The 14,966-nt window shown below is 29.8% G+C and overlaps 1 protein-coding gene across 9 annotated transcripts in view; it reads left to right on the top strand.

Moving 5' to 3' along the window:
• Positions 1-14,966, top strand: part of LOC107442223 (endoplasmic reticulum-Golgi intermediate compartment protein 1) — an 86,426-nt gene that overhangs the window by 51,630 nt on the left and 19,830 nt on the right. For all 9 annotated transcript variants that reach the window (XM_016055727.5, XM_071177081.2, XM_071177083.2 and 6 more), the window contains exon 3: positions 13,158-13,246. In XM_016055727.5, coding sequence (XP_015911213.1) covers positions 13,158-13,246 — 89 coding nt within the window. The remainder of the gene's footprint in view (positions 1-13,157; positions 13,247-14,966) is intronic.

The following is a 14,966-nucleotide window of genomic DNA, read 5'->3' as shown; positions in this document are numbered from 1 at the left end:
GAAGAGAGATCCGGCAAAATGAGGGATCCTTTTGCTGTTTTGGAACCTCTACTCTAGGACACTCCTTCCAGAGAATACACACACCTGTGCATAGAAGCGCCCACGCTCTTTCTTTTTTTTTATCTCTTTTGCTCTGATTATTCAGTTTCTCCACAGTAACATACGCCTTTTCCCAGCCATTAAAATTCAATTAAAGGCTCTTTATTTTATTTTGGTTACTGGTTTAGCTATTTATATAGGCTGACGTTGATGAGCTGATCGAAAATGACTCGAAATATTTACCTCGTGATAATTAAGATGATTTGACTTTGGCACTTATATCTATTACATTAAACTAAATTGTGCTTCAATTTTTTATTTCATTCTGTTGTTCCTTGTATGTAAAGTGGGGTTGCATTTGTGTTATTTGTATTAGCATTTTTTTCTCTCTGCTAAAATTCCCTACTTCACAAAATTTAGTACTTGCGTTTTAGTGGACTGAAACTCTTTTTTTTTTTACTTTTACTAAGTTAATGAGGTAGTTAAGTTAATCAAAGCTTTTAAAAATTTATTATTTTTTTCATTCAGCACATGATCGTATGCACATTCTTACTAATACTAATGAAATCAATCCCAAACTGTCAGGCTTTGTCTTCATCGAGTCCCGCAGTGGGCTGATCGTAAAGACACGGTTCCCAGTAGAGAACACCAAAGTTAATCATCAATGGCTGCGGTCAGTAAGCGGGCGGGTGACCACTTTGATCAGCTTGCGTAAGGACCGAGGGTGAGCGGTATCCTCGTTAAACTGGTCTACCGTAAAGTGCTCGACTTCGCGCGCCAGGTAGTTGGGCTGCCAAAGCAGGGGAGCCATCCCCTCTGCAGAAGATCAAAATTGTGATGTCATGTCTTCTGATCATCTTCAGAGATGTTTCGCAGACCGTCGCCAATAGCCCATTGTGCAGCCATAGTAAATAAAGTGCCTACTTACCTACCTTGTCTTCATCAAATAAACTCCGTTTTCAAGTTGAATCAGATTTGTGCTATAATATGTTTCAAAATGTCTTAACTGTATAGAATTTGTCTAAAATATTAACTGTGCTGCATTTTGTGTCCTGAAGTGACACAAAACACGAAGTGACTTAAAAATTTCATAGATTCGAAATTTAGGCTTAGCTCTTTCTCTCGTTATATGCGTTAGTAGGCCTGCTCCAATTAACAGATTTCAATGAAAGAAGCAAATACATATTTAGAGTTTCTACTTGTTAGGATGGACATTCGAGTTTTCATACCTTATGGGCATTCTTATTTTCGCAATGTAACAAAATATTTCATAGTCTTTTTTAATATTTGTTTATTAATTTATAAATACATTAATATAATTAGTAGAGTTTGAATAACTTACAATCAAAACTTATGATTTCTTTCATTTCCCTCATCGACTAAAACTGGCGTGCTTTTTCAACTTTTCTTTTGTGCCTGCTTAATATTTTTTGTCTGTTCTTGCAGAATGTTATTTTGAATATCTTTTAACTGCAGAACCGTTGGTGCTAGAGTCTTTAAATTAGGACATCGACTACGATTTTATACCATGATCCGAAAAATTGCTTAAAATTTTTAATTATTCTGTTTGTTTGTTTATATATATATATATATTATTTCGTGTTGTGTTGTTTTGTTTTATGATTTGTTTTGTGTTATGTTTGTTTTTATATTTGTTTGTTTTTATTTAATTTTTTTTTTAAATTTTTTTTTATTTATTTAATATATATATAAATATATGAGGATATTTCTGTCGATCCGAGTCGGGTGCGGAATTCGTATCGGCCAACTATTGCTGGGATTCGAGCTTAGCTCATTATAAGGTGAGCTTTATCTAATATCTAAGGTGAGCTTTATCTAATATCTAATAAACGGTTATCTAATTATTCCGTTTGAAAGAAATAATCTTTTTTTTTTTGAATTTGTTTAACATTAACTATTGTTATTTAAAAAATTGAAAACGAAGATATTATCAAACACTCTTTTAATGTTTTTTTTTTTTTTTTTTTTTTTTTTTTTTTTTTTTGCAAGTTTAGTCATTAACGTGAATGGCATGTAGATCGACATGTTTCTATCCGTTTTTACATTTTAAGATTTTGTATGGTTTTGAAGACTTAAAAAAGTCGAACTTCGAGACATGGTTTCAAGAGTTCAGATGGAAGAAAGTTCGAAGATTTAGGCCGGTTAATTTTTTTTTCTTTTTATGCTTTTTTAATTTTGCTTAGGCTTATCAATTTTACACGTATTTTTAAATGTATTCCACATTTGAATTAAAAAAATTTCATTCATAATTATAAAATTTGTATGATAAAAAAAAATTCTAATGTAATTTATTTTTCATAATTCGTTTTATTATATTAGTATTAATATATATAATTAGTATTAATATATATATTATTTTGTTTAATAATGGTCAAAACAATTTTGGACACCAAAGCGCATAAACTCTTGTTTCGTTTTAAACTGTGTAATTTTGGATGATACAATGCAAAATTCGAATGAAATCGGCTGAAGATTTTTTGAGAAATGCAAATTTTAATGTATGGCTTTTTGAGAATTTTTAACTCAGAAAGCTCCCAAACCTCGACAAATGATTTGTTTCCTCACACCCAAAAAAATAACAGTAATAGACTGATTTTATGGAAAACTGTATTCAAATTGTTCAATTGCCCCTAAAAAAATAAATAGTGCGAAGTTTATAGCGTTTAAAAACAAATAAGTAAACCAAATAATTTGCTACTTACTAAGTTTCTTTTTGTTAAGTCTCTGTGGGGGAACAAGGTTTTGCGTGCAAATTTAATTTTTATCTGCCTAATCTGTACTGAACATTTCAAAATTCCCTTTGTTAAAATGTTTACAAAAGTAGTGTTTACAAAAAAAAAAAAATGAAAATGTTTTATTTTAGTTTACTCGTTTAAATATAATGAAAATGAAAGTTTAATGCCGTTTGTTTTATTTGCGTCCATTATATATTTAATGGATGAAGAGGAAAGCATTCGAATGATGACATACATTCTAAATATAGCATACATTTGTAAATCTTTACTGTAGATGTACCGTTAAAGGTCTAAATGAGCATCAAAAAAACTTGGACGAACTTTACTATTTTTGTCGTAATTTATTTTTTATTTTGTCACATCTTTAAACTCTATTTTGAACTTACTTTAGAATTACACAGATAATTATGTTATTTTTAACTTATTTTCCTTAAATTTTTCTTCTTAAAAATTACTCTAATTTTTTGTTAATCACTGGCGCTTTAACGTAAACATTCTTGGTTTTTAAATTACAGCATTGGTGTTTCAAAATTGCAGAGTTGAAAAAAGCTAATTTTTATTTATATATTTTTTTAATTAATTTCTATTTTTTTTACAAATGCTATGTTAAAATGTCTATTTTTTGGATTGAGATTGATTTCTAAAAAAAAAAAATTATCTAAAATTTAATTTTCAAGACTTTTTTTTCTGTAGCAAGGTGAGTGATATTTTTAAAATTTTACATACTGAATTTATAAATTCTGCGTTTGTAACTACAAATAAATTCCTTGAGATTAATGATAAAATATGGCGCACAAATGAAAACAGCTTCTCTTTTTTATCCCACACTAACCCTTACTGTTACGTACATGAATGAAAACAATTTTTTTTCTGAAGTTATCTGCAGATTGCTGCATAAATCTTAAGCGGAGAATTAGATTCCCGTCGACTTTTTAAAAATTCATGAGTTTGGTGGTAAGTATACTGACCCGCGCCTTATAGATTATTAAATTGTAATGAAATATTTTCTGAATATCTTTATTTGAAAAAAAAAATTCAATATTATCGATGCTACTGTTATGCAAGGCGAGTGACTCATACTATTTTTTAAATATTTTTGACATTTCATTTGCTATTCAAGAAGTTTATCTTACTTTCCGTTCTTTAAGGTGGTATAGTTCAGTTACCCGTTATTATTGGATGAGGGTGATTGAACTCTTTCTGTTATGGAAAATATTTACATCTGTTTCTTAATAAATATTTGTTTCTTCATTTATTTGGTCATTAAATTCACAACTGTTATCAAAATGTTGCGAAAGGGTTAAAGACATCTGATTATAAGCATCCAGGTTGAAGACTTTTGAAAAGAGGAACTTTCTATACTCCATAATATGAATACGTCGCAATCGTATGTATTATTTTGTTGTCTGTTTTGATTACAACCGATTTCTGTTCGGAAATTCAGTATAAAATAATTGGATTGATTTATAGATACTTCAAAAAAATTTGTCTAAAATTCAAAAAATTTACGTATGCATACATATAAAGACATGTCCTGACTGACTGGCTTATTCGTCATCACATAGACTAAATTAACGAATCTAGAAACTTATGACAATGGGTTCCTTTTATGACACTCACTATAAAAGGAAGGATTTTTTTGATGTTCCACCCCTAACGGGGTTAAAAGAGTGTTTGAAAAACCGCCGATTTTGTTATGTTGTCTTGAGTAAAAATTACAAAAGTGTTAAATGATTAGTTACGCGTTAATATTTATTTAGATTCATTTTGTTAGGCTGTCTAAAGTAATACTAAGTAGTTTTATGTAAGTAGTTATTCATAAATTTTTTTTTTTTAGAATATTTTTATATTTTTATAAAAATGAAAGCTTAGTTGCGAAGTAATTACTTATTTGTGATCCTTACTAAAATGGCTGTATGATTTTTTAGCATAAACGGTGCTATGGTGCTTACCAATTATTGATGACATAACTTGCCTTTTCCGCGCAATAGTATATTATACGATATATGATATGATACGATATGATATGATACGATACTCAAGTTATGGCTCGAGTGGTGTAAGAAATAGTACTGCCCGTAATGGAGCATCGGGATGATTTTTCTATCTTGTTTCACGACAGGGATGGAAATTATTTAAATACTTATACTGTCTACTTCGTTGAAATGTTTCGAATTCATACTTATGGTGGTTTGTGTGATTTAATGGCTACCGGATAGATTTTAAATTATTACTAAAATCCAATACATAGAGAACTTTGACTATATCACGGCATCTCTTGGGAATAGTTAAAATTGAAATTTAAGTTCTTACGCACGGGCAAAGCAGCGGGGCAACGGTTAGTTATTAATGAAATTCTCGTAAAATGCGTTTTAAAAAAATATCCAACTAATTAAAACATACACTAGTTCATCAACCTATTTTTAAACAATCAGCACGTTTTTAGGCAACGTAAACAATCAACACGTTTATTAAATCTAGAAAGAAAAAAAAATTCTTGAATAATAATTTTAGATTCCTTTTTTGCAGATGTTTTGAACGAGAAAAAAAAGTATTCCTTTTTTTTTCTTTATTATGTGAGAAATTTCTTATTTGAAATGAATAAAACATATTTTAAATACTTCATTTAATAAATATATCATATTTTAATAAAGCTTTAGAAAATATGTGGTTTTACCATTAACCTTGGAAAAAGAGTATAGCATCTTTATATGCAAATATAACTAAGCAAATTCCAATTCGATTGTTTAATGAAAGGAAATCATCAAAATTTGACTTTTTAAATGAATATGATTAACATTTACGATATTAAAGGCAAAAAATTTAAATTAAAAAATTTTATGACGTAATCTTATTATTTCTATTTCTTTCTTTAGGTTATGTTTTTTCATTTATTTTTAAGCTTTTTATATGTATAACCAACCAGTCCAATAATAATTAAGTTCTGTCTGTCATCACATCTTATTAAAACCTTCCCTATGGTAGTATCATTCATTTTTCTCCTCATCTGTGCTATTTTAATAAATAGTTTTGTTAAAGATTTCGTAAAACGGTACTTTTACGTTAGCCAGGTGCAAGTAAATTAAATTATATTTTTTTAAAAAAAAGCCGTTTTTCAACTAAGTCAAATTTTAAAATATATAGTTGAATTAACTAGCTTCCGGCTAACATAAACTACTCTCAAATGAAAATGAAGTTTTTATGTTATTAAGCATACACTATGATTTAAAAATATTACTTATATGCTATTTGCTGGGTCTGAGAATGAATCTTTGATACAAACAAATTGTGAATTTCAATGTAGAGTCGATATTAGTTTTTTAACAATCCTTGGGAATCTTTAACCCCCTTAAATACCCATAAGCTTGTTAGCACTATCCTGAGTATGTTTTCCGCCCACGATGGAGACCTGTGCTATTTCTCTAGAAGAAATGTTAATCATTCCCTATTTTCAGCAATTTTCTACACGATCTGAACAGCTAGAAAGAAAAAATCTTCAATACAGTTCTGAGATTTCTCAATATCAAAGTCTCTGAAAACGTCACTACCATAAAAGAAATAGTAGAAGGAAAAAAAAGAATTAATCAATAAGAGTGGAATACAACTTCCACCGGTCGTCCGGTGCGCGCACGTGGCGGGGGCGACAGAAATCCCTGCCGTTCATACAAAAATCCCTGGATGAGTAAACCAGGGAAAGAATGAATGAATCGGGGGTGATCGAATCCACTATTTGCTTTAAAAAAGGGAGAGAGAGAGAGGGGAAAAAATCGTTTGAAAAAAAAGGGGGGGGGGGTTACGTGAGGATGGCGCAACAACGGACAGGAAGAATGGAGATCCTATTCATCCTCCCTCACTCGCTTTAGAGGAGGCGGATGATGCATCCGGGATGCTTATACGACCGGACGGATGCTGGAGATCAGTGGATGGAGTGAGGGTGAATGGAACACGGGGAATGTTCTCCCCACCTTCCCCTACATTGTGCACTACACCCCCGTCAATGAATGTCCGTTTTATACATCTGCAATGTCCGTTGGCCCTCGGTGGTTTTTTTCGTAAAATATGTTATACTATTCATATCAAATTTTATTGAGCGAAAGGTGCGTTTCTATTGCTGGTATGCGTTGGAGATAGACTAAAATATTTCCAAGCGGTAATAAATAATGAAATAAAATTTTTGAAATGTGGCCTTAAAAATGTTTGCTTAAGTGTAATCTCTTGGACGATGGAGATAAATTGAGAAATTTTGCTATGGGCCAGTTATTAGCTACTTTTTAAAATAGGGGGTCCTTTTTCAAACATGGAACATTTTAAATGATTAAAAATGCGTTAGATATTAATAATGTAAGGCGTGTCTTATGAAGCATTTTTCATAGCACGTTAAACATTACGACGTTCATTTCTAAAACGGTGAAAAATTATAATAAACAAATATAAAGAAATAAAGTTATTTTCAGAGAATCATAAAATAATCTAAGTAATTCCTTATTTATTAAATAATAACGCACATGGGGTGCATTTCCGACAAAGAATTAAAAAAAAAGACAATTTTGTTAATCGACATTTGTTTAGTCGCCCCTGTGGCTGATGGGTTAATTTTACCCTATGACTATTATTTTCGTCTGATTGATATTCTGGCGTGATCCATTTTTGTAAAATTTATTTATTTTTAAAACCCATGATGCCGTTAAAATGATATTTTGAACACGCTTAAAAAAAACTGCTTGTTAAATCAATGAATTATTAATGAATAAATATTTTTACTCAAATTTTTAAAAAATATCAAAATCAAACACCAAGAATATCCTTAAAACTTGCTGAGAAGCGTTGAACTAAAGAATTATGAATTTAAACATAGCATAATTAATGTATAACATTAAAAGATAATTATTTAAATCAGTTTTCTTATGGTTTTTGGTGCATTTTTATTGGATAGAAAAATCATGTGATGGGATTCCTAATTAACGAAAGAGATCTAGGTTTCTTAGGTTTTAATCAACATAAAATTAACAAAAGTTATAAAAGTTTTTTTTTTACCTGTAAAATATGCCCTTATCCGATATTTTCGGTATTTACATGAAATATTTGATTATCATATTCTGCGTTATTACGTTTATTATTATTCCATATGAAAGGCTTAAAAATTAAAAGTGAAGTTCCTTCATTATAAAATAATATGTTATATCCTAATTTTTCTTTATTTTATAATAAAGATGTAAAACTATTTCTAACTTATTAATGATTTTACAATTATTAAATGGTAAGTAGGTTTTGTTATTACAATCAGCTTTAAGTAAGACTGTGCACAGTATTAATTCACACAGTTACGATTTCACGTGCAATTAAAATAATGAATGTGGAATCGTAAAGCATTATTAAGAATTAACCTTTCTCCCTATTAATAAATAATCTCTTTGGCGAAAATCGTTGAAATAGGTTTTAAAGTGACCAAAAATATAAGAATTCAAATAACAAAATTATGAATAAAGTTGTAATAGAAACTGAGCAAAATGATTTAACTATTAAAATGGAATCAAGAACTAAATCTGTACAACCAAATCCTAGTTAATGGAATAAAAAAAAAAAATTGGACTCTCTTAGAAGAATGATTTTTAATTTTGGTATACATATCGTTTGGAAATCAAAATAATATTGGAGCTATTCTGGAGGTTGGTGTGCAAAGCGAGCAGAGGTTGTTGCCTATAGTATTAAGTAGTGAATCTGCATAGTATTGATAGTGAATTACGTTTTTAAAAAAAATGATTTTTAGCTTTAAAAGGATTATTTGTAAAAGGGTTTAAATAAACAGCTTTGCTCGATGAATTTTATTATCAATTATTTTCTGTGATTTAAAAACTTAATTATTTTTCCAAGAAATTCTAAAGCTAACAATAATATGAGTAAACGAGCTATTTTAGCTTTAATTACCTCGTTCAGATTTATAACACCAGCATTATGAGTCTACGGTGGGGACTCTGAATATAGACAATAATAAAAAAATGAATAAACAAATTAACTAACTTTTTTTAAAAGAAAAGTATCGATTCTTTGTAATTTTTTTTAAACTTTTTTATTTGCTTATCACGTTTTCTTACTTTTTTTAAGAGTGCCTTAAAAGTAATTTTAGTAAGTACTTTTAAAAATAAGGGTACTTTTTTTAAAATTCTTCCTGGTGATCCCACTGTTTTACAAAGGGTGTTAATAATAAAACAAATGTGTTTTTTTTTTTTTTTTTTTTTTTTTTTTTTTTTTTTTTTTTTTTTTTTTAAATAGGCTCTAAAATTAAGTTGTTTAGCCTTATTTTAGGAATTAAAATTTTTCATTTTATTCGTATAAGTAATATTACATATATATATTTAGAAATATTTAGGGAAATTATTTTCATTAAAATCTATTTTTTTTATTTATTCATTTTTTTTTATTTATTTATTTATTAATTTTTTATTTATTTATTATTTTTTTTTAAGCTACAGGACTCGAGCAATTTTTGATGCGAGCAATTTTTTTTCTAACTATGACTCCTGCAATTATTTTTTCGACTCCGCTGCCCTGTGCTCCGCTGACTATTTTCTGTAAAAATTATTCGAAAATATCTGTGTCTTATTTTTATAGTGAAACTGTCTAAATACTGCGCTGCTATATGCTTAAAAGTGTTACCTTTTTTTATATCACCATAGTTAACGCTCCAAGAAGTTTTACAATGAAGTTCTTGAAAAATTTTTTCCACTATTTCACTTGAAATGACTTTTTCTTAAAAATAGACTAAAAGCTAAGCTTCAAATTAAAATACCAACAAATCATGGCAATTTTATGAGCAATATATCAATACTTTGAAAAACTTCACTTCATATTAAACAAAGACTATTAAATAAAATAAAAAAAATTACCTATACATGGAAAAAAATTTCATTAGAAAGGTGTACAGTGAGCCAAATAATAGACGTACTACTCTAAATAACTTTTGATCTAATGATCGGATCTTCACGTTCTGGGACTCAATTTTAATGGTTACCGTGGGTACTTCAAATATGCAAATTAATTATTGCAGACGATATTTTAAGTTACGAAATCAAGCACAAAAACGTACTTTCTCTGAATAAAGGTACCTTTTTTTTCTATCGAAGGATTTGGATTTCTGGCTCCCAAAATACAGTAGCCGCAATCTGGGAAATCGCCCAATACTTAGTAGTGTTCAAAGTTAGGACCCTTTAATTTTAATTTAACTCTTTGCGTATTTCACTCCATCTCGAGAATTTCTAAAGCAAATTTTTAAAAAAAATTTCATGCAAATTTCATACAACTTTTAGTAAATATTTATTATTTTTTATTATTTTATTTAATAATAGTCGAAAAATTTTGGAATTGTAAGGTATACAATTTTGTACATAAATTTAAAGATTTTTTTTTTTTTTTTTTTTTTTTTTTGCATGGCAAAATGCAAAATTTGATCGAAATTGGTCGAATTAATTCCTGAGAAATCGAATTTCGAAAAAGTCATATTTTTTTTTTAAATCGATTTCTCATTAAGTGTTCCACCTATTTCACTCCAATTTTGTATATTTTGCCATGTAAAATTATATTCCTTAAAATGATGTAAAAATTGTATACCTTACAATTCAAAAATTTTTCGACTTTTATTAAATGAAATAATGGAAAATAATATTTACTAAAAGTTATTTTATAAGTGTGTGCAAAAAATTTTCAATTAGTTTACAAAGCTCTCGAGGTTTGGCGAAATACACAAAAAATATAATTAACATGAAGGGATCCAAACTTTTTACCGCCCTCCTGTTTCAACTAATAGAACCGTATTTCCCAGATGGCTGCTGCCCCTTATATTTTGAGTTTCAAAAATCCGAATCCGTCTAAAAGCAAAGTTATGTTTATTCAGAGAAAATACGTTTTTGTGTCTGATTTCGTAACTTAAAAAATATCGTCATTAAGTAGCTTATATAAGTCTACCCTATCTGTATCTACCCTCTCCCTTTTGCGCACTGTATTTTAAATTTGAAGACTCATCCACAAAAACTTATTTAGTTATGATGTAAATCTCAACCTCAAATGAGAGAAAAATTAAAACATCAGCGAATACATTTATGTTTAAATGTAGGTTATTCGTTTAGTCCTCTAACCCCTAAACATCTGCATCTAAACATCTACATTTAGCCCCTAAACATCTACATCTTAGAAAATATTAGAAAAATGTCACCACCCATCGAAAGATAAGATTTCAAGTATTTAAAACAATCTCATTTGCGAAAATTTTTCTGAAATTCGTCTATTTATGGGTAGCGGTGCATCTCGAATTTCCTCCTAAACCCATAAGCTGATCTCTTTTCGTAATTCAAGAGTATTGAAAAATTTGAAAGAATCATTCATAACTCAACAATAGAATGGATTAATTATTCCATGCCTGTCACTTCCCTCATTTTCATCTATTACAGTCCAATAGAGAAGCCCGCTCCAGTTCCTGTAAGCCCGAAAAGTTTTATAATACCCACATCCGCCCACACTGTTTTTAAGAGACACATAAACACTTGCACATCCCTCGTTAATATTATACGTTTTGCATCCGTCGCTGCGGATTAATAGCCGCAGAAGGTTGCAGCTGCGTCGTGCCTTTTCTGAAAAGTGTGGAGGCGTTGGAAAAAGGAAGGGGGGGGGGGAGTGTACAGTGTTTGTACGAAGCGGGAAAACTAGCATCCCGGAAGACAGTTTTAATGTTGGTTTCCGCCAAGTATTGGGGGGGAGGGGGGCAAGCTCGTGGTGTCGCGCGGGAAAAATGTTTACACGGCCGACTCCCAGGAATGTGTGGTGTCGTAGTCCCAATTAATAACGGCATTCCAAATGTCTCCCTTCTTTCGTGGGTAACAAATATTAAGGGGTCACCTAGGGTAGGGGTCACTGTTATGCGGTGGGAGTTTAAAAGGAATCTTGTTTCCGTTCCAAGTTGAAAGAGATGGGATAATTTGTAACGAGTAAAGTTGTGTTGTTAGTTGCCTGAATTCTTGGGGTATCGTTTTTCTCCACTTGAAATTTCGCAACTGTTGTGTCACTTTCGACTCATAATGCAGCAACATTTTTTATTTATTGATTGTAAAACACTAAACCTCTAAATTGTTAACCGGTTTTTTTTTTAACCCCCTTAAAATGCATTATCAAAATTTTATTGGAATAGGTTTATTCATAAATGATCTAAACATACTTAGTGGGTGCATATCATGGTTCATATGCAATCCCTTAAAAGAGTACGAGGGGACGGAGAGACCAAAAAACTATTTTTAAAAATTAAGATGGTGACGGCTAATGGTTACACATGAGTGCTGTGCGTGTAGTAAATTTTTGTAAAATAATGTTATTTTATCAAATTGTACTCTAGCCATGGGCATCGCTGACGGCAGGGACGGTGGATATACGCCCCCCCTCCTCAGTAGAATCTCTAAAAATTCCACTCAATACTTTTGACTAATAAATTTTTTTTTAGTGAATTATCATTAATTTGAATTCCTTAAAGTTAAAAAAGACAAGAAAGAAAGAAAAAAATAATTTATCTTTTTTAAGGTATTTATCCCATTTAAGATTTTTTTAATCTTATCTATGAAATTTAGAGAGCTATTGTGACTGTAACTTAGTTTCGTCCTCCTCAAATATTGAGCTCCTGCGATGTCCATAGCAGTAACTGTAAGCTTTTAAAACTTTTGCAAATAAGAAAAATGCCTCTATAAGTGTAAGAATATAAACCACATGCATCTGGATAATTTTCAATAAAATTCCCATTACATTTTTCAATTTGGAATTTGAAAGGTCTTGTTGTGCCCTTCCCCCATGCTCTTACACATGGATTTCTTTTTAATAATACTCTCCATTGCTGAACTATAGAATGGGTATATGGTTACAAATAGCCTTTTACATCAACAGTTGAAGCTTTGTAAATCAATTTTTTTTTTTTAAATAAATAAATTAATTTCTAAACCTTTACATCATGTGAAATATTTTTATCATCAAAAAGTATTCAAATGATGGTATTTAACTTAATTTATTATGTTTAAGGAATTCCCATTGTGTACCCAAAGGTATATTAAACCTAGTCATGAGACTTAATTATTTAAAATTAATTAAAAATTGATTTTATTTTTATGATTTAGAAACACTTTCTACTTGACTTTGCTTTGTATCTGACAATAACTGTGTTGCTTTCAAATTTTGTACAACTCATTCACTATTTCTGCTTTACATTTACTTGGTTGTTTGCTTCTAAAACTGCTTTACTTTAATAGCTATTTTATCTTTTGAATTGCTATTTTTGTTATTTTTTAATCATTTAATGAATAATTATATATTTTTTTTCTTTTCTTTTTTTTTTAGAATTAGTGAACTTTTTGTTGATAACCCTGGTGATAATGATCGGATTTTAGTTCATTTAAATGTAACCCTTCCGAATCTGCAGTGTTCTGGTATGTATCATTCATATAATCATTTCCTCTGTTATTTTTGGAATGTCTGGGCTTTCGTCTGGGCTTTTTGAAAACCTTCCTCCATTTTACATACACACACTTATAAAAGTGTAATTTTAATTCACAAAATTAGTATTAGTATAAATTTGAGGACGAAAGAGAACACCGTATAAAAACCACGTTGAAATACGCTATGAGAAAAAAGTAGACTTACCGCCCGTTGGCACTTGTGACATCACGACCCATCAGGGATCGTTTTTGATGGCATCATCTGCGGAACCTTTTTAGAGCAATTTAAATTTTTACTGAATAAATAAATAAATATTTTTATAAATAACAAATCGGATTTTCGAATTCGGGAGAAAATTTCCTGTACGTTATGACTGAAAATTTTAAGCGATGCTGTAATTGTCCATTCTAAAAATTAAAAAAAATTAAGTTACTTCTCATTAACTTAACTAAGAGTTAAGTTTGCTCAACATTAAAAAAGAGAGTTCAGACAAGCCTGCTTCAAATTCAGTAAATTTATCAAATATCAAAAGTATTAGTCAATTTTCAAAATTCTTAGCCAAATTCTAATCTCAACAATTTCTTATAGAATTGATTTTTTGACATAGCAAACTTCAAATCAAAATGCTAATTTACTATAAATCAAGAGTCATTTTGCAGTTGGAGAGAAGTAAAGGAGCAATGAAAAGGAGAGAAGATTAAAAAAAAAAAAAAAAAAAAAAAAAAAAAAAATTATGTTTTATCGTCTTTGAGGGGAAGAAATTGGAAAAGATTAATTTTTAATAATTTCTTAGAATAGACGAGTAATATAAGGATAAACCTTAGGCAAAATTATGTTATTGTCATGAGAATGCATATTTTCTACAAAAATATTTGGATGATCATATGCATCTTACTACCCACATAATGTTTTGTTGACGCAAACTGTAAGAAGAAATTTCGTCACGAACGTAGTAATTTGTACTTTACGGTAGACGCTTACATAATCTCTCTCGTTTCTTACATAATCTGGACTTAATATAATTCTAATGGGTTATGCGACGTAATTAAATGAAATTAGTGTACTATTTGAATAAAAGATACAGGATTTGTTTTGAAAAATTCCCTTTGACCTTTTTTTTATTATAATTTTTTTCAAGTTTGATGGGAATATATATTTTTCTTTTCAATAGACAAAATACTTTCGCTAAAACACATTTTTTTTTCCGCCGAATGTACGATTTTATCGCATTTGGCGACGTGACAAATGCTTAACGCTGGCCCTACAAACCTAGAGTAAGCCAAAAAGACATGATTTTTCAAATACTGAAGAGAGAAAAAATTTCCTTTGAAGTATAAAAATTATAAGATAACTTAGGATTACGCAATGGAGAAGTTCTCTTCCAATAATTTTTTTGCATTTTGAAATTTTTTTCTGCAATATTTTTTTCAGTAACTTTACAGCTTACTCTAAGGTTTGTCTGAACTGACATTTCCTTTCTTTTAAATTAGAGTGCAAGAGAATTTGGGGACGAAAAGTTTCTCCCATGTCATAGCATAACCGAGACAAACTAGTTTGTTATGCGAGAAATAGTTGTTACTATTACCGCTTGACAATATTAACAGGCTTGTTTTAAAAATCCGAGTCATTTTAAGGCAGATGGTGCGTTTCTTGTTTTTTAGTGGCACCATCTATGGGTAAGAATACGACTTCCGCCACAAACACACGTCA

Source organism: Parasteatoda tepidariorum, chromosome 2 (assembly GCF_982258835.1).
Source record: "Parasteatoda tepidariorum strain Cologne lab strain chromosome 2, Ptep-v5.0, whole genome shotgun sequence".
In the NCBI taxonomy this organism is placed as follows: domain Eukaryota; kingdom Metazoa; phylum Arthropoda; class Arachnida; order Araneae; family Theridiidae; genus Parasteatoda; species Parasteatoda tepidariorum.
Note: the sequence above shows the minus strand (reverse complement) of the source record. Positions and strands in the feature narration are given on the sequence as shown.